Source organism: Micrasema longulum, unplaced genomic scaffold (assembly GCF_059751315.1).
Source record: "Micrasema longulum isolate JH-2025_06_02 unplaced genomic scaffold, ASM5975131v1 h1tg001120l, whole genome shotgun sequence".
NCBI classification, from domain to species: domain Eukaryota; kingdom Metazoa; phylum Arthropoda; class Insecta; order Trichoptera; family Brachycentridae; genus Micrasema; species Micrasema longulum.
Genome location: NW_028278308.1, coordinates 208,272 through 229,914, shown reverse-complemented (window position 1 = coordinate 229,914; position 21,643 = coordinate 208,272). Strand labels below are relative to the sequence as shown.

General features: G+C 31.2%; 1 protein-coding gene across 1 annotated transcript in view; it reads left to right on the top strand.

The window, feature by feature from the left end:
• Window positions 1–1,996: 1,996 nt before the first annotated feature.
• The window catches only part of LOC148276947 (uncharacterized), a 118,355-nt gene continuing 98,708 nt past the window's right edge, over window positions 1,997–21,643 (top strand). Inside the window, exons 1-2 of the mRNA XM_088233557.1 lie at window positions 1,997–2,020; window positions 4,173–4,649. Coding sequence (XP_088089683.1) covers window positions 1,997–2,020; window positions 4,173–4,649 — 501 coding nt within the window. The remainder of the gene's footprint in view (window positions 2,021–4,172; window positions 4,650–21,643) is intronic.

The window sequence follows — 21,643 nt, the reverse complement described above, 5'->3', positions numbered from 1 at the left end:
GCCTATTCTCGGTCAGTTCTGCCGATTGGTCTGTTGACTGTAAGTAAACAGGATATCTTTCGCAGCTCTCTTATCATTGGTTTATTCATATCGTCGGGACCGTAGAACAACGACGGATGTGCGAAAAATGACTTTTTTTTATGTTTGATTTTGAAAAGTTGTATAAAGTTTTTCTTTTCCAGGTTTGTAAAATAAAAATATATATATAAATCACTCTAGTATCAAATGGTATACTTTTGTTCTTATCAAGTTGTGACATAGTGTCAAAAAAAAATAATCACATTGCTCTCACGTAAAGTTGAAGAAAATCACATGCGTCGTTATTCTACGACCCCGACGATACGAACAAGTGACGTTTTTCAAAGTAGTTCGTTTATATTAAAATGTCTTTTATTATTTTTTTCGTACATTTTCCAGAATTTTTGCCGTACAATTTAATGCTGTAATTTTTACCGCGCCCAAGAAAACATTTTTTGTATCCAATTTCCCATAGGGCTCTCATTGACAAATTGAGTATGTCAAAATATTTGTAGACATGGCAAAATTTTATTCCAGTGAGTCATCATGATTTTAATTTATTTCAACAAAAAGGGAATTCATTTTTGAGAAGGGAATATGGAAGTCGAGGCATTAACTATATCCAGCCAGTGACAGGTCTTAAGCCCTGTAAATGCCTGGACATCCGTACTCCCTTCTCAAAAATGTTTTCCCTCCCTGCTGCAATAAAGTTATTTATTTTATTTTTTTTTTAAATTAAAAAAAATATTAATGATTAAGTGTTAATTTTAAAATCTTGAAAAAAAAGCAATAGTGTTCTAAAACAGGTCAGCGTATTTTTTTCCTTATACTGGAACGGGCCAGGAAACCTAACTACGGAGATGAATAACAACATGGATGCCCCAGGCTTGAGAATTTTTTTATTTGTACTTTTACAATGTTTGTATTCTTTTTTTATACAAAATAATGTTCCCTCACTGGGGTGTCCCATGCCGAGGGAAACATTTTACAATAAGTAAAACATGCCGTAAATTAGTTATTTAACAAAGTTAACATAATAATAAAATAAAAACGTTATTAATCTATTTAACCATAAGGTGATAATAATATCATGAACATAATAAGCATAAGTCTAAAATAATCATAAAAAACATAACCAATTAAATATAGACCTGCAGACCAAATTTCATAAACAGTCCACAAATTTTTACCTATTTGGCTTGATCCACTCATCGATCCGTGCGCAACCCACCTCCACTATCCATTTCTTAATCAAATTAAATTTTTGTTTTCTCACCGGGAATCTAACCAGGAACCTTCTATGCGTATTTAGTACATTTGAATTGAGTTTTTTTAGGTGATTTTTGCCTACTGTGGTGGAAAGAATATAATAATTAATATAATGCGTTATCTGAAATAAAATACTGTCAAATGCAAACCAATAATAGATGTATTAATTTTCTGCTTTTAATTACACTTTTCCGTGATCATTTTCCTTTCATTATGGGTCTGTAAAAACCCTACGTTAGCGTGGATAGTCATTTCCCTTATGAAAAGGCGTTGACATGTTTCAGATGCCCCAATTAAAAGCCTTGAGCCTATTACATCTGGTTTGAATGTTTGTTTTAAAGCTTCATCGCTCTGTTTTACCCTTAAATATATTCTGACTCGGATAAGTAATGAATTTGCATTCTCGTGGGACTCAATTTGTGTTTTTAGTTGATTGGACGGGCTGGGTAAGACGTTCAAAGATAATTTTTAATCCTAAATATTTTGATCATGTCCAAATGTTTCTAAAGAAGGCTGAATTTTACCCCTTAGGGAGTTATCAAGACTTAAACCAGCTTCTGACAGGTTTTAACCCCAGTAAATGCGTACACTTCCACATACCCTTCTCAAAAATTGTTTTTCTCTCTGTTGCAATAAATGTCAATCTTAGTAAATCCCCACGGGATGGAATCCAGCTTTGTCTACAAATATTTGAACATAGGTACTCAAAATGTCGTTGGTTCAATTAAATGGTGTAAGTTATTTATTTATTTATTCATTCAAAATTACACTAGTTTATTAATGAACTTATTAAGGCTTTTTAGGCTTTACCCGTGTCAAGCCACAATAAATAACAATAAAAATTCACAGTAAAATTAATAAGATCAAATTATAATGACATAGAATAACAATTTAGAAAAAAAAGGAAAAGTAATAAACAATAAAATTCCAAAGAATACAATGCAAAAAAGATAATCAGAAATAATAGCTAAAATATAAATTATACAAATTAAGAATCACACATAATCAAATATACAAAATAATTGTATTATAAAAATCCATAAAACAATTGTAAAATATAGTAGTATTAAAAAAAACAAAATTAGAGTATCATTGAAATCAACAGAAAAAGAATATATATATATATAAAAACATAATTGAAATGACAATTGAGATAATTGAGAAAGTTGTGAATAAATTGAAAGTATTTTCGGACGTTGCGTAGCATGTGAAAAAATTTCTTCCGAAGTATCTCACCCACATCAATTAAGCAGTTTATGAAATTGGGATGTTCAAACATATTTATTTATTTTGACACTTTATATTTATTTTTTATTCATTTTTTTCACATTATCACATGTACACTTTACATACATTTGCATAAAGGCGGGCATATTGTCTTAAGGCATTTTTTTCCCACCAACCCAAACCGTTCAATTTGAGAAAATCAGTGCTTATAAACATATTGCAGATGTATTATAATGTTTTCATTATTAAACAAAACAATTTATGAGTGTTTATTTTTTTGAAATTGTCTTAATATCTACACTATACTATGGAGAGAGGAGGGGGTAAAGAGTGAAGAAAAGAGGGAGGAGAAAGGAAAAACTCAAATATTCAGGATGTGACATCTCGATCGTTATTGGAATGTGAAAAAGAAGGGGCCACATTAATGGGTAGATTATTCCAAAATCGAATAGCTACTACTGTGAAAGAGGAGGCAAAAAAAATAGCGGTGAATGGGTATTGAAAGGGTTCTCTCATATTTACAAAGAGATAGCCCATGCTGTGATGGAGGTTGGAAGAGCTGTCTCAGGTAAACAGGCGAAGGGGGATTTTGTAAAATATTGTGAAGAAGTTATAGAATGTTTCTATGCCTGATACTGAGCCAATGCAGTTGCGTGCAATATTCAGTTATGTGGTCAAATTTGTAAAAAAATAAGTAATTACGTTTACATTTCTGCAATTGTTCCATTTTATCAAACAATTCAGAAACATAGGCAGAATGGTAAATTAAAATAATAAAAATACGTATATTGTTTTATTCCACTTTCATTTATAAATTTTTACCAGTTACCGGGTTTCGTCATGACCGACATCGTCAGACTGGTGGGAGACTAAACAAATTTCTATGTTATTTACAAGTTCACGCAGGGGTTGTAAATCATGATTTTATATAATTATAGAAATAAAAGAATATAACAAATATAAAAGAATGATAAATAGTACACGCTATAAAGTGACCCTTCAAATTATCTGATGACAGGTTGTAAGACCTATAAATGCCTAGATCTCTTTTTTCCGTTATGTAAAATGTTCTTCTTTGTTATATGTTAAAAAAATCATAAATATGGTTTGATGTTTTGAAACATCTGTACTTAAAACTCCAACGAAAACAAAAATATGTTTTGTACAAAATATTTTATTTTCTAATTACCTTCCTCACCAAGTCACTCAGCAACCTTGTATCGAGACGGGAATCACTCTTTTTTCGTTTGAGTCAGTGGGTTACTCAAACACACCTCATTACAAATGAATTCTTTAACTTTTTATCTATTCTCCATCTATTTATGTCCACTTTTTTATTTTTTATTCCTTGAACTTCTGCGGCTAGCCGTTAAAGACTCTTGATCCTATGAACAGGTGACTTCGCTGTCCGTACAACGTTAATTATTTAGCTTATTTAATAAGTTATTTACCTGAACATCTCGTTTTTGTTTGTGTATATGCATGTTATATTGTATCTTTTAAGATCTGAAACAGAATAATTTTTAGAAAGCTTTTTTTTGGTGCTCATTTGCTCATTTGCTCATTACGTTGAACCATATCAATACCCCTTTTGTGGGTGTACGGATGAGCGCTTTTAAGAGGACTTTTTAATTAATGTTTTTTATTTTTGCTTTCAGATTTTCCAAGACCACTACCATTTCCACCACAACTCCGTCAGGCGAAGGTCAATATCGCCTTCGAACTACCACCACAGAAAGCTGTCTGCAGACGACAGAGTCAGGTGGGCGAAACAACAGAGGATACTCTCCAGAAAGAAGCGAGACTTCCTCCCCTTTACCGATGTTCAAGGGACCACCTTCCAACCGGTTCGAAACGAGCCATCAACTGTACAAAAGACTGTTGATCCTACAGCCAGTAGTCAAATTGTAGCGTCAATCTCAACTAGTGCAAATTACAAAACGACGGAGAATAGTGCTTCCAATGTTGGACAGAGTACTGTAAATAATTTAGTAGCGAGTACAGCGGGACCCAATAGGACAGACAGAGATCTGTTACTTCCATTTATGACAAAATTACCTAGTAATTCTTATCCACCGGGAGCTGACACAAAATTTCCGCTCAGCGATTCAAAATGGCCGCAAATGTGGTATTTGGTGAGTAACATTTTGATTATTTATATTTTTTTAAAACCTTTTAGATATAAGTTACTATTTTTCTATTACTGTACTGTATTTCTTTTTTTTTTCTCTATTTTTTTAATCTGTGATTCTCCTTTAAATCTCGTTTTAGTTCATTTAATTTTTAAAAAATTGTTGCCTATTATTATATATTTTTTTTAAGTGCTTAATTTTGCTTGAGTTTATTATTTATCATTTCTGTTTTTGAGAGTAGAATTAGATGTTGAAAGAAGAGTCTCTAGAATGTATGCCCGGAGGGCGATAGGTGATAAACGAAAGTAAGTCAAAAGTGATGGTATTTGAAAGGGATAGTGAGGTTACTAATTGCATACTTAATGTAAACAACCTGGGAAGCATGTTTTCAAGGGATGAAAGAGTAGAAAAATATGTTGAAAGGAAAGTGAATGCGGGCAACAAAATGAAAAGAGCACTAAGCACAGTAATTTCTAATAAAAATATGTCAATCGAAGCTAAACTGACAGTGCACAAGTTTTAGTCCCAACCATTATGTATGAAAGTGACACATGGAACTGGCAGAGAAAGGATGAAAGCCGAGTGAACGCGGTTGAAATGCGATCTCTTAGACGAATGTGTAGGAAATCAATGTATGGCAGGGTTACGAATAATGAAATCAGGCGAGAGTGTAAATCTGAGTCAAGTATAATTGATAAGATAAAAAAAGGGTCTCTGAGATGGTTTGGTCACGCAGAACAAATGAACGACGAAAGAATGGTAAAACAAGTATATATTGCCAAAATAAGCGGTAACGTGAGACGAGGACGACCAAAAAAGACGTGGCATGATCAGATAAACTAAAATCTCAAGTCTGGTAATGTCAAAAGCAGACAGATTCGAAGGGCATGTATGAATGTGGAAAAAGCTAGAAATATATGCCAGAATAGACGCGTGTGGCGGTCCATTCTCTCTGTCTACCCCTACGGGGAAATTGCGTGATGGTAGTAGTAGTAGTACTGTTTTTCATTGAACCCTTTGCAGAACGAGTTTTTTTTGTTTTGTTTTAATCAGTTTATTGTGTTTTGAAATAATGAAGTGAAGAATGATAAGTGCTGTTTTAATCATATTTTATGAGAAAAATTAAATCATAATATGTTTCCTATAGGATAGGAAACGCCAAGAAAAGGGCTAAATCTCGTTTAAGGTTTTATGAATTTAGATTTTTGTAGCTTTTTTTTATTTGTTGAATTGCTGAATTATGCTTAAGTTTATTTTTTATTATTTTTGTTTTAAATTTATTTGAAAAAAAACTTCATTAAATATTATTCTTGTTTTTTTTTTAAAAAAAAAAACACCATATGGATATTAAAAAAAGTGGAACAAATTCGTACTGTCGGATAGTTGCAAAATAAATGATTTTTTTTGTTTTGTTTAAAGAGCTTACTTGTTATCGTAATTATAACATTGAAGTTTGGAAAGGAGGAGTAATTTAACACAACCAAACGGATGACAGCTCTACGCAAAACTGATCCCCAGGAGTCATTTTTGGAACGAATCACTTCAAAATGACTGGAACTACTAAAAAATGACCAAATATATACCGACCGTTATTAGTTACATCGATTGCATTTTCATGTAAGAGAAGTATGAGTTCTTTTATATTTGGTCAAATTTGTTTTGACAGGGAGCAAAGGGTTAACCAATATGCAGGAAATTTCAAATTGAAAATTTAAGAATTACGAATTAAGTTTTACAAACTAAAAGTTTTATATTCCTCTGGTATCTTTACGTTCCCTTTTTTTATTATAAAGTTAATGTTAAACTTCTCGAAACGGAAACTGTAATACGTTAAGGAATATGTAGGAAAAGGAATGACTTCCGTTGAAGCATGTTGGTAAGGAGTACCTTTTGAAAGAAAAATTCAGTTTTTTGACGTTTTTTACTTCAACACAGCGCGCTTTTCACGTGAAAGCCATTGTGTTTCTTCATAGATATAACATAACGACCAAATGTGGAAAATGGACCATTCCTTTTACGTGTATGTTTTATCATAATGCTTAGAATGACGTTTATTCGATTCGTCTTCTCCGTATTTTCAAACATATTTTGTATCTTCTCGAGAGAAAAAAGCGTTGTTTAATACAATTTTTTTTTAAATTCTTTTTGTAATATTTATTTTACTTAAAATTAAAATATTGAAATACATAAAACATCACGTAATTAAATTCGGACGATTTAAAATTGCAATGGGAAAAATATGCACGCAAAAGCGCCATTTTTAGGGTGGTCAAAAATAAATCACCCTCTCCATTGTTTTAAGAAGGAACGAAGTGAGACTGATTGGTCTGTAGGACTTGTCCTCTAATCCGCTATCAAACGAGCATTTTTATAATTGTTTGTTATCACCACAAGATATGAAAGGCTTGATATACAAAAAGACAACTCAACTAATATCTCTATGAATGAAAATAAATTTATCTCTACCCACAAAACTTACTTCTCTTGACAGGTGTCACTTTCTTGTCTTCTTTGAACACTCTCATTCTCTTTGTGTTTCACCCTTGTGAGGGAAAAAACTACTTTTATTTGTTTTCTTCTCATATCTGTTAAAATACTACACTTCTGATACTATTACTGTACGTCTAATATTTTTTTTAAAAGATAAGAAATTATCCTTCCTAAAATATTCTGTTTTAATAAAGACTGTACACTAATTTCATTATGCATATATTTATATTATGTGTAAAATAACAATTAATTTATTTTCACGCTCTGATATAGAAACCGTTCCACATTTTAATTTTTTTATTTGTTCACCTCCATAGGACTATTACTTTAAGTTATCTTATTTATCAAAGTGCTTTTGTTTGTTTTTTTAAATTTAATTATGACATTAAATTTATTTTAAATTCAGCGAAACACGGTGACTCTAGATGGTGCTTTATCACCAAAAGTCGCAGCGAGTTGATCGGCACACTCTAACGGACGGTATCGACTGGGGCGAGATGTATAAAATATCAGATGTAAATGAAGCGGTACAATATTTTTATTGTATTGTTGAAGGTGTATTTGATTCCTGCTTCCCTAGAAAATCTCAGGCTACTGGTGGGAGGCGATATCCGAAGTGGTTTTCTAGGGATATTGTTAGAAACATACAGACTAAGCATTTCTATCATAAAAAGTGGAAAGCTTCTGGCTGTCGCGGTGATTATGAGATGTTTGGGTGTTACAGATCTGTCGTAAGACGTAGCATTCGATTGGCGTACCGGGAGTTCATTTCCAGCATGGAAAGCAACATTCTTCATGATCCTAATACCTTTTGGGACTATATAAGGTCACAAAAGGCGGATGGTGGGAGTGTTGACTCCATGACATGGGGTGAAAAATTGGTTCGAGGTGCAAACATAGCTGAAGCGTTTGCAGGTCATTTTAAAACAGTATATAGCAATGAACCTCCGCTTCTAGATGTTAATATTGCTAAGCAATGTTCACAGACCGGTGCACAGTTTATTGATGTTCAAAATATCAATGAGAAGGATGTGGCCGACACTATCAAAAAATTAAGTAATACTAATTCTCTCGGACCAGATTTTATTCCGACATTCTTCCTAAAAGGTTGTGTGGAACTGATCAAAAAACCCCTCTGTTTTTTGTATAATCTTTCTTTTAATACGGGAGTCTTCCCAGAAACATGGAAGACGTCAAAAGTAACACCTATACATAAAAGTGGATCTAAGTCATCAGTAGAAAATTACAGACCTGTAGCTGTTCTTTCTGCACCAGCGAAGGTATTTGAAATTATCATATGTAGAATCGTCACTTCCCGAGTAGAGCCATTTATTATTGATGAACAACATGGGTTCAGGAAAGGCCGCTCGGTTGAAACCAATCTAATGGTTTTTACAAACTACGTCACGGAAGCTCTGGATGCAGGACATCAGGTAGACTGTTCATATAATGACTTCGCCAAGGCCTTTGATACTGTCGACCATGATGTCTTATTAAATAAGCTGTATGAGATCGGTTTCTCGGATGGTATGTTAAAATTAATGGCGAGCTACCTCCAAAACAGAAACCAATACGTCTCCTACGGTCTATTCGCGTCAGAGTATTTCCATACTTTCTCGGGTGTCCCGCAAGGCTCTAACCTGGGTCCATTGTTGTTCTCAATTTTCATTAATAATATTAAAAATGTAATTTTGAACTCGCGTTTTCTGTTGTTTGCGGATGACTTAAAACTGTTTTTAAAGGTGACAACTTCTGACGATTTTCGTCTTCTCCAAGCGGATATATCTAATATATCTGAATGGGGAAGGCGAAACAAACTTGGGTTTAATGTTTCCAAGTGTTCGGTCACGTCCTTCACTAGGGCCCAAAAAACTCTTTTTTTTCGCTACAAAATGAATGACCAGAATCTGATACGAACATCGAATGTTAAGGATCTGGGCGTTAGATTTGTAAGCACTCTGACATTTCATGAACACATAGAGACAATCAGTGGTGATGCATTGAAGATGTTAGGATTTGTTCTGCGTACTGCCAGGGTTTTCGAAAATACCCGCGTACTGAGAACTCTTTACAACTCCTTGGTGCGAAGTAGACTCGAGAGTGGCTCGATGATTTGGGGGCCACATGAACTGAAGTACTCTCTTATGATAGAGAAAATCCAAAAGAAGTTTCTGAGATATCTCTACATGAGAGAGTGCGGGTATTATCCTTGGCTCTACCCGACCGAGTTTCTCCAGGGTATGCTTGGCTACAACAGTTTAGAGACTAGAAGGAATGTGTATTTGACCACACATTTTTATCGATTGTTGCGCGGTATGATCGATAATTCTGAAATTATGATGAGCATTGGTTTGTATGTTCCTGATAATTACCTAAGACAGCGTCAGCATAGATTGTTTCATATTCCGATATTCAGGACCAACCTGCCTATGGTTATGCCTGTTGGAAGAGCTACCGCTATGTTGAACAACATCGCTCTGGATATTGATCTGTTCCATGTATCCGAAGGGGTTTTCCGGAGCAGGATTCTTCGGCTCCTTTGACATGAGTCTCTTTCGTGTATTTTTTTTCCTTTTTTATAATATGTACGTATTGAATATATTTTTGTAATGTATATGTTATATTTAAAATAAATAAATTGAATTGAATTGAAATTGAACTGTATGTTTTTATGGTTTATTATTAAATCAAATAAAATAAAAGAAATAAACCATATTTAAGGCATTAGAAATTGGAGAATGAACCTCTTTTTTATATCTGTTACATATTTTCATTTTTTTTTGCTTATGGTAAAAAGATTTTCAACGATATTTTATAGAATTAAGACATAATATTATATATATGTATATAAGATCAAAGTTAAATGCACCTACTGGCGACCTATAGTCGTGCAGTTCAATTAGACTTGATAATTTGTAATATTTTTGTATATAAATAAATAAAAAATAAATAAACGACAAGTTTTATTAAGAAATTAAAACAAAGCTCATCGTTTATTTAAAAATAAACTTAAAGTGGTGGATGATGCTTGTCAATTGGCAGCATATTACCAGGGAACCACTCAACTATTAAATTTGTCATTTGAAAACTCCAGATCTTTAAAAACGTTTATTTGATTGATTTTACGCAAAATAAAAACCTGCGTTATTAAATGACTTAATATTGTCCCTACACTGGCCCCTGAATCGTAAGACTGATCACCTTACATTTAGAATAATAATAAATTTCGACAATTTTTATAGCCCTGTTTTCGTGTGTAATCACAAGGGCGCTGTACATTATACTTAAATTTAAAAAGTTATATTTATTTATTTATTTTCTATGTATGTAACAGACGCTATCATAAACACAAAACAAACAAGACACTAAAACTACGCTCTATCGTTTTTGTTCCGTTTTTTTTCCATCAATGTAATGGATACATATATGCTTCTAATTCCTTTAAAAATACACTACGACAAATTTTACCTTGCTGCGGTAAATAGACCGTTTTTATACCGCAGGAAAAAACCACCCGCCACCACGTAATAATATAGGGTGGTTTTTTAAAATGTATTGTATTTGCGAGTTATTTGTTTTTGTTTTATGCGAGGTTTTCTCGAATATTGATAATTTTTCTTGAAATTGTATACAGTAGACTTTAACTTTCTTCCACCGAAGATAACAATAATAAAACATAATTATTTACATATCACTAAGAAGCAAGAAGCATTATATTATAATATGTGGTGTGTTAGTGGTTTACAACATAAAGTATCGAACATAACCAAATTTTTTCCAATTCATCTAACATTGTGTGCACTTAATCCTATCATAATATATTTTTTTAAATTTTTTTTAAAAATTTATTTCTTAAGTTAGCTTATATTAAAACTAATATAAACTATTATGTACATTTACATCATCTTTAGCGTGAGTCTTGTAAATTTTAAATATCAATGTATATGTTCCTTATCAAATAGAACTTAATATTCTGTTCATATTGTATTTTATAACATTATGTACCTAGCTGCTTTAAACCTTTAATTGTATTTCTTTAGCTTATTAAAAAAATAGAAATATATATATATTGCTTTAATTTTTTTAAAACCAACTTAACTTTAAAACACAGTTCTATATTTTATTACAGTATATTGTATTTTTTTTTTAAATTTATGTTGTTAATACACTCATCTTTTTATTTTTATACCAACTATACTTCTTAACACTGTTCCTTTATTTTGTTCCTTTATTTTATTTTTTTATATTGTGTTTTTTTTTTAATCTATGCTGTTTATATACTCATTTTCTTTTTTTATACCAACTTTACTTCTTAACACCGTTCTATCTTTTGTTGCTTTATATTGTATTTTTTAAATTTAATGTTGTTTATATACTTATATTTTGTAAAATTTTAATGTATGTAAAAGCCTTATGGGCGTGAAAAAATAATAAAATAAAAATAAAAATAAAATATATTTACATTTCCTTACAGTAACTTATACATTTATTTTTAAATTCTTTCAGACACTTTTCATTCTTCATACATTCAGGCATCTCATCATACATTTTTAAACCCTTATACATCAAACAATTTTGCGACTCAGCTCTTTTCAATAATGGTAGTCTTATTTTATCCTTTTGTCTAGTAGCATATTCATGTCAATTTTTGTTTAAGACAACTTTATCCTTAAAATATTTTGGTAATTTATCGTGAAAAAATTTATGTATAAATATCAACATATTAAATTTAAGTCTCCTTCTTACAGATAACCATTTTAGTTTATCTCTCATTTTTTTTACATTGCTATATTTATTTTTCTTAAGAACTATTCTCATCGCTTTATTTTGTAAAATTTCTAGTTTATTTAAATTTCCTTCGTTCGCTAAAAATAATATTGTTGAGCAGGAATCTATATGTGGAAGAATGATTGTTTTGTAAATTAGTTCTGCAGTATCTTTATTTAATTTATTTCTCAATCTACTAAGGAAAATTTTTTTTTTTTATATTTTTTTATTAACGTGTTCAAAATTTGCATTTAATGTCAATTTTGAATCAAGTATTATCCCCAAATATTTCATTTCATTAACCTTTTCTATGGTTTCATTATCAAAAAGTACATTCATCCTTGGGTTTGGCTTTTTCCTTCCTAACTCCATGTATTTTGTTTTTCCAACATTAAGCTGAAGTTAATATATACTTAAATTTACAAAACAATATTAACCCTGCAACGCTTAATGTAGACGATTTGCTACATACAGATAATCGGTGTATAAAGGTGATTTCAAACATGTTTATCACTTGACGAGTAGTTTTTTTATATTGTACACATACTAGATTAAAAATCGCTGCCGGGGTAAAAATCTTCGGCAAAATTTGAAACAAAAAGTAAGTTTTACGTATTCTGTCAAAAGTGTTATTCAGCTAACGTTCAAAAAGTGTTTTTTTTTTAAGACCTAAAGTTATAACTGTTCCTGCAACTTACATTATACATAAAAAGATATTCATAAGAATCTTTATTTCTTGTTTTGCGCGCATAAACTAAAGTATGAAATGAAAACTGAAAAAAAAACTTTTTTATTCATTATTTTTCCCAGTATTTGCATCATAAAATATAATATTATGCATCTCAAAACATAAAAATATGTGAATAAAATAAAATATTCTCCATCCCTGTTGTAATTTGTTAATCTTAATGGCTCCCGAAGGGGTGAAATCCAGTCTTTTGTCTACAAACATTTGGCCAAACTCAAATATTGTAATAAAAATTTGTTTTTATTTAGAATTAAAAAATGGGGCATTGGAGGGTTTAAATTTATTTCAACAGAGAGGGAAAAGTTTTTGAGAAGAGAATATGGAAGTCAAGGCATTTACAAGGCTTATGACCTATCATTGGCTGGTTTAAGGGGCCACTTTACACACTGTGTAACATTCACCATTCTGCCCATGTTTGAACATCCACATTTCCTCAACTCTTCCATCTGTCGACTTTTGTAAAGTAAAAGAGCTGAAACCTTTATTTTCCAATTTTTATACTTCTTCTTTTACCAGGTAAATTGTTTCCAGGCGTTGCCTAGTAGGTGATTTGGTTCAGCCGGATGAATCTCACCCACATAATAAAGGTTACAGCTCTTTTACTTCACAAAAGTCAACAGATTAGAGTTGAGGAAATGTGGATGTTCAAACATGGGCAGAATGGTGAATGTTACACAGTGTGTAAAGTGGCCACTTAAACCAGCCAAGGATAGGTCATAAGCCCTGTAAATGCCTAGACTTCCATATTCCTTCTCAAAAACTTTTTCCCTCTCTGTTGAAATAAATTTAAATATGAACAACTCCCTAGGGAGGAAATCCAGCCAGTCTGCAAGCATTTAGACATAATCAAACATCATTGAAGGGTTGATTACTGCTGTATGTAGGAGGTTTGTGGTATGCACTGTAAAAATGAGAAAGTAATCTCAAACACCAGAAATATAAAATTATACGCCTTAACCTCATCGCAACACAATACAAGCTCATAATATTTTAAATAACGTCAACTGTTATTATGAGTAGGGTTTCGTTGTTTATACCACACTAGAATAATATACAATCAAATTATGCATACGTCATACTGAAAGTTATAAGTATATTATTGTCATAATAATAATCGCACATTAAACGCAAGTTTCCATAGAACGGTAACATTTCTCGTACAAAACAGTATAACTTATTAATCTTTATATATTTTTTGTATCTTCTTATTTTTTATTTTTTTTCCTTTAAAAACAATAATTGTTTTTATGTTAAACTCATTCTTTATTATGACTTAAATTGATGTAATTAAGATACACGCTTATTTTATATAATTTACTAGCTGACCCGACAGACGTTGTCCTGCCCGAACGTCGGCTTGCCATGGAAACATTTTATTGATAAGGTACTTGGTACTTGTTTGTGATTAAATTCTAAAAGTAAAAATTGATAATATTTAAATATTGAATTTAAGTAGGTTTATGGTTAAATTCCAAAACATAAAATAAATATTTTTTTAAATATGGCATTCTTTTTGCAAACGTCAAACTCTGGTGTTCTCACCAACAGAGGGGGTGTACTTATGTAGGAATACGTTTTTTTTTAAATGTAATGAATTTAATATTTTTTAATATTACCAAAAATTCAGTAAAAAGAAATAAATGGGTAGAAATTATAAAGAATTTATGAAAAAAATCTGATTGAGATCCACAAAAAACAAATGCTGTTTGTAAACATTCCAAAACAAACTTTTTTTATACACAGAAAAACAACATCTTTCCATTTTTTTGTAAATGCATTCTCCTCGAATGCAACTCTAGTAGATCGATGAATAAAACATTTATGCTCCTTACTTCGTTTTAACATATTAGATAGAAGATTTTAATATCTACCAACACGCACAGCGCAAAGATCTATATTTCTCTGATAATCGCACGTAAATCGGTTAAGCCGTTTAGGAGGAGTTCAGTGAGATCACACGTACAGAGGAATTTTATATGTTAAGATGAAAGATGGTGGAGTTCTATAATTGAGAATATTTATGAAGAATGATACCAATACTTCCAAATAAAATATAAAAATTAAAAAAAAACAAATTATAAATTATCAAATTTAAAAACAAAAAGAGCTGAATACCACCCTTATCTTAGCCTGCTTAATTGTCCCTGTAATTAATCTATCAGTCTCTCTTCGCGTACTCGTATCATTACATTTCAGAAGCTATATAGGGTGGATTGATTTTTATTGTATTGTGATCTTTTTTTGTTTATTTATTAATTTTGTGGCAATTAAACCAGTACACCACGACGCTGACTAATTTCAACATGATTTCTTTTTGTATTTTTTTTACCTGCGAATAGAAACTAAATAAATAAAACGAAAGAATAAAATAATTAATTAAATCCCATCCATTCTAATTTTACATTCTGACAATAAATGTTGAATAGGACATAGTCGTTAATAGTTATTAACTCCCACTTAATTTTGAATTTTACACACATACTTATAAACGTCCGCACATGTATGCTCATACAAATATGTACACACATGTTCAACCTAATATTTCGTATGTAATTAATCATTGCTGAATTTATGTTTCTATAAAATAAATAAATAAATTAGGTACGCTGCATTTGGTACAACATTCAATACCCTTTGGACCAACTGGTGAGAATAAAAAAATATGATAATATTTAATCAAATTTTCGCAGATTTTAAAGTAATTTAAAATGTACGGGAGTTGTGTAATGGATCCCGGAGGCACAGTGTTGTATCACCAATTAGAGCAATCTCTTTTTTTAATCACCCTAATATGGTGCGTTGTCGCCAGTTATATAAATTATTTTTCTCCATTAATCAATCAACGTTCCCGCGGCTAGAAGATGGATTAGACCAAGTGTTGGTACGATGAGGAATTTCATATAAATTAATGAGAAAGTTGATTGAAAGTTTTCCCACAAAACGACCGTAGTGTCGGTGCCTCCTCCTATTTACAGGGTTAATTAGACGTCACGTAGAGGTACGATTTTGAGGTGCGTTCTTCCTAATGTCTAGTCATTTTTCTACCAGGTGAAAAAAATATGATACTTTCATTTGTCATTGAAACATAACATGAAAACAAGACCCTTTCATACTTAAAATTATTCCTGTGAACGTACCAAATATTTCGTGTTTGTGGCCATGGGGTGTATTGAAACGTTTATTTAAAAATGTTTTTGAAACATAAGACTGATAATTTTACATTCAACAAAAAATGATCAATATAAGCTGCGGTTGGTGTACTAATGCAGTGTCTTATGCACCATTAGGTGCCGAAAAAGGGGATGATAATGATGCACTAAATAAATTGTTTGAAAACTTTTGGTTTTAATATTGTAAAAAAATGGCTACTTGATTAGGGTCCCGAGAACTGTCTTGAGATGGTCTCCCCACCAAAGCAGTAAACTTGTTAATATATAATTATTTTTGCATTTCGTGTTTTGTATTTATATCCACACAGTGTCTCTATGAATATATGTCATATACTCATATATTTGGCATTTGTGCGGATGTTGGGCCACCGGGAGCTGACAGTAGCTTGTTACTTGACCTAATGTCTGCACAGTAGTTAAATGTGTGAGCTGTACTAATAATATAATGTTTTTTTTCTTTTTATTTTTTTTTCTCTTTTCATATTATATATGTATATATATCTGTGTGGATTTAAATGTGAATATGTAATATTCTATATGTATTTTACATATAGTGTCTCGCAGGAGGCTAAACTAGCCGTTCACAACGGAGTTCTAGTGCCAACTCTAATGTATGGGAGCGAAGTGTGGAATTGGAAAAATGATGATGAAAGTAGGTTGAATGCTGTCGAAATTTGATCCCTCAGGCGAATGTGTGGTAAAACGATGTATGATAGGTGCACAAATGCCGAGATCCGTGAAGTGTGTAAGGCTAAGACATGCATTATCAACAGAATCATGAAAGGGGTGCTGCGTTGGTTTGGACATGTAGAGCGAATGGACAGCGAAAGAACGGCTAAAAGGATCTACGATGCAAATGTTGAAGGATGCAGAAAACGAGGAAGACTGAGAATGACAATCAAGTCCATCAAATACTTAAAGATAGAAATGTCAAAAGTAGGAATAATCGGCGTGCGTTCATGTGAAGATGTATGAATGTAGAGGAAGCGAGGTATGTATGCCAAGATAGAGTGTTATGGCGTTCTATCCTCTCTGCCTATCCCTACAGGGAAACGGCGCGATGGTTTGTTTTTTAAATTTAATATGTTCAATATGTTAAATCATGTAAATGAATACCTCGACACGGGTTGTGCCCAGTAAGGTATTCATATGAACAAAACGAGTTTTATGTAAAACGTGAAATAATAAATAAATATATTTTTTAAATATTTTAAGCCCGTTGTTAACGAGCTTTTTTGGCAACCGATGGGTACCCGTTTTTCGAACCGGACCGTTTTTGAAATTTGACGCTACTCTCAAAATAAATCCAAGCATCGTCATTGCATCGTTAGCTAAAAAGATTATGCTACCTGTGGGATCCCATACCTCGCTTAAGCCCGGAAGGGTTAAGATTAAATCATTACTGTTGTTCTTTAATTTAATTAATATTTTCGCCACAGTAATTATGAAAGTATTCGTTTAAAATCCAAAGATATGCTTATTTAAAACGTAATTGCTTGAAATGAACGAATTCTCTTTATTCAAGTTTTTTTTAAATAATCTTCAAGAAGGACGTTTGGTTTACCTATGGAAAGGTCATCGTTCAATTAATTGAATGAGTATTTATTTTAATCTGTTGAGATTTGAGATCTTTTCATTAGATGCTGCGATTCTCATCTGCGCAAATTGTTTTCATATAAAACGAAGAGTCCTTCATTTCTGTACCTGTCTCTTGAAGATTTTCTCCCCGAGTCTCGCATTAAACCTCCATAAATATTTAATTAAAAATTATTTTCATTTTTCACGAGTTCTCTTTAATTAAACGTTGAATATCACAAAGGCTCTTTGCGTTTTAACGGTCTAAATAAGGTAAATATAATATTTTCTTTAGCAGGATGGGATTGAGTTTCATTTTAATACTAACTGCATTGGGCGTATTCTAACTAGCCCAATTTTTTTTAAATTCAATTTTATAATACGCTTAAGGGAAATTTATAAAAATAATACAGGTAAGTACAGACATGGTAACAAAAAATAAACTACGCTCTAAATTTATGTGTTTTTAAAAAAGACCTTTTGAAACCAAAAAAGGCTGTTGCATTGCAAAATCAAAAGCAAAAGTTAGTGTAATAAAAAAATATAGATATAATCTAACATTAATATGATAATTAGGTATTAAAAAAAGACGTAAAAAAACAGGTACCTTTATTAAATAAATAAGAAAAATGTTCGAAATAAAAAGCAAATTGTAAATATTTTAAAAAGATATAAAAATAAATAATTAAAATTGAATTACAGAAAGTATAAAAGATAATAATGTAAAATGCAGGTGCGATACTCTACTGTTATCACACCATACAGATACAGCTAGCATCTATCTCGGTACGGGTTTACCTACATAGATAGATGCAACAATAGAAATAAGGTTGGAAATATACATAACATATTGTACTCTACTATTAGGGATTATTTATAAATATTCTTTTAATGTACAAATCGTATTAATATTATTTTTGATACGAAAATGTTTTTTTCTTTTCTTTAAATGCCCTACAAAGATTATTATTTTTATTATTATATGATACACATATTTAAAAAAAAATTAGTAATTTCAGAAAAAGTATAAGAAATCATTACATTATAATTAGAACTGTTTAATATTTACCTTTAAAGAAATTAATTTTAAACATTAATTAAATTTGAACAAATATTTAAGAACGTATTAAAATGAATAATTGCCGTATGACTTGATGTTTTTATCAAAGTTTGTACTAAAATTATGTATTAGTCTGTGTCCAAGTGAATGAAGAGTACAATTCTGAGTGTGAAATAGAACCATATTTCTGTACGAGCTTTATTTAAATCGATGGCTGCTCTCAAGTAAAAATCCTGAAAAAGAAAATCGAGTGGAGAAAAGTCCATCTCGTTGTAGCGGATTGCGTGTTCGCCTACCATGCTGGAGATCCTGGATTCGATTCCTGGGAGAATCAACATAAAATATTTGTTTATAATGTGGTTTTCGCTGAAATATTTCACTGGCACCTGAAGGGAAGACTAATGATCTAGGTACGCTGCAATTGGGGTTGCAAATTTGGTGCCCTATGCACCACTAGGTGCGGGTAGGGAAATTACGATGATGATTTAACATCATCTTAAGCTTGATTATTAGAAATCCTTTTATAATTTCCCCTCATAAAGAAAATAGCTTAATACAAAGCTAAACGACTTCATATCGTTTATTTTTATCTTTTTTTGCGCGTATGATTTTATTTATAATACTCGTCATCATTTGACAGATCACTTTGATGATATGTTTATCAAAATAAACGTAATTGGCTGCCTCAAATGCCGCATTATGATTATTTATTAGAAAAAACATGTAATACATTTGTTTGTATATTTATTTCCCTACCGCATTGCAATATTGCACATGCAACACTTTTAACTTACAAACGAAAAACGTTTTGAATGGTTTTTATGCACGTGATTATGTAAATAAATTATGAAAGTTGGAATCATGTTTATTTTATTCAAGAATAAAACGATTGAAATTACGGTGAATTAGTAGGCAGAAAATAGAAACCACAAAACCACAAAAGCACAAGTTCAAAGTATTTCGCACCCGAGCGATCATAAAGACACAAGTCCAAAATACATTAATACATCGCATCTGAGCTGTAATAGTGGCACAAGTACAAAATACATCGCACTTGATTGGTAATAACTCTGTTTAAATCACTTCTGAAAAAACATATCCTTTCCTCTTTCTTCCTTTTCCCCATTGGGTAATAGTATTGGTTTATGGTAATTTATATGCCAATACATTTATTTATATTTTTATATAGCTTTTTTATTTTCTATTGAATATGTTAAGTTACTTGAATTATAAGAATAAAACTTTTATTTTATAGGTTGGTTGAAAGAAATTTCAGTTTGGCAATCAGCCCGCCAATGTACAATTTATATTATGTGCAAAAAGTTAAACAAATAAATAAAAATACCGGCACGAGTCCAAAATACATCTTACCTGACCAATAATAATGGGACAAGTCCAAAGTTGACGTTTTTTATTTAAGCATGGAGAAATGCTGCTAAATATATGTTCTATGTATACAATTATGTAACGTTACGATTCTTTAAAATATTCATGTGGCCTTTAAAGCATACCATATTTTTTTTCTCAAATTTAAGAAATATCATATTTGTAGCCCAATGATCATTATGCCATTGCTATTTCTGAAAGCATTTAAATCTAGATAGCACAAGTGAGTAAACTTAAAGTTGTGACTTTGTTTTTGCGATCCGCACTATAGTTGACGGATATTAGTCAACTGATAGTGCGGATCTATCTAACTATTCCCTTATAAAAATGAGTTTTTTTTAATATGTCATTGTTATTCCCGGGGTGCGTCATATTTGATTGTATAGATAAGTATCAACAACGTTGACGTTGTATTGTGCATTATACTTAAAAACCTATTCTATATACGCTATTGTTAAAAATATGAAGCGCTTTTTGAATATATTTCATATTTTCCTCTCGCTTTTCCAGTCGATGTACAGTTGAATATATTTGAGTCCTGATTCTAAAGGACGACTTTAGATTTCCTGCTAACTTGAAAGCTCCGGATGCATTGCATTTATGAAAGTGGCAGTCAAATTTCCTGCTTGTATCTGAATATCGGGGTAGTAAATTATTTACTTGTCAAAATTCACGAACGAATTTTGATGTATTCGCTGTATTTTCTCAATATTTGGTTCTTACAGAGACACTTCCTTAATATTTTTTTTTTATTGTATTCATTATTTAAAAAGAACGAATTCCAATTTGAAACCCTAAGATTCAAAACATTAAAAAATTTTAGTGAAAAATATTTGTGGAAGAACATCATCATTTAGTATAGAAATTCGTGGTCTTTTATTTCTTCAATACACTTTGTTTATTTTTAATTATTTTTTTATTTATTTAATTTTTCGGTACGCCCAAGGGCATTTACAAAAATTATACGTTAGTAATAATTTAAAAAATAAACAACGCTTTTTTGTATACACGTAGAAACAATAAAAAGCATACTGCAATGCAAAATAAAAAGTGAAACTTTGCAAAATAAAAAGGAAAATATTTGGATAAAAAAAAAGTGTTAGAATTAAAAAGCAAATTGTTAATAACTTGTACAAAATTTAAACAAAAAAAAAGTACATACGTACGTATAAAAAAAATGGTACTTACAAATTAATGTTAAAAACATATTATAAAAATTAGTTAACTGTTTGGATATAAAAGATAATAGTCTCTTTAAAAAAAATATGCACAGGTGCATACAATATTATTTCACATAGTAAAACGTTAAATATCAAACAATGTTTGTCCCTATAACCTATTAACTAATGGCTATCATCGGATGTTCAGATTAGTGTTAATAAATACAAAATAAAAGAGTACGGGACATATTTCAAATAAAAATACTACCCTGAAACTGCAAGTAAAAGAATATAAAATTATGAAAAGTGACAAAAACATGTAGATACATATGTTCATAAATGACTATATTTTGTATACTCAAGTTTTTCTAAAATAATGTAAATTTGTACTAAGAAATATCAAGCCAAAAAATATTATGTAGTATCATTTGTAGAGATGCCATGAATAGTGATTTGGGCGAATAATGGATGGCCACGCTCTCGGCCGAAGCACCGAATATTCGGCGGCCGAATGTTCGCCAAAAGATGTTTTGCGCGTGACAGGTTACGACCTGTCTTATTGCGGTGCTTCCGAAGGTGTCGGGGCGGGCGTATTTGTTTATTTTGCAAGTAGATCATGCCGCGACACGTGTTATTTGTTC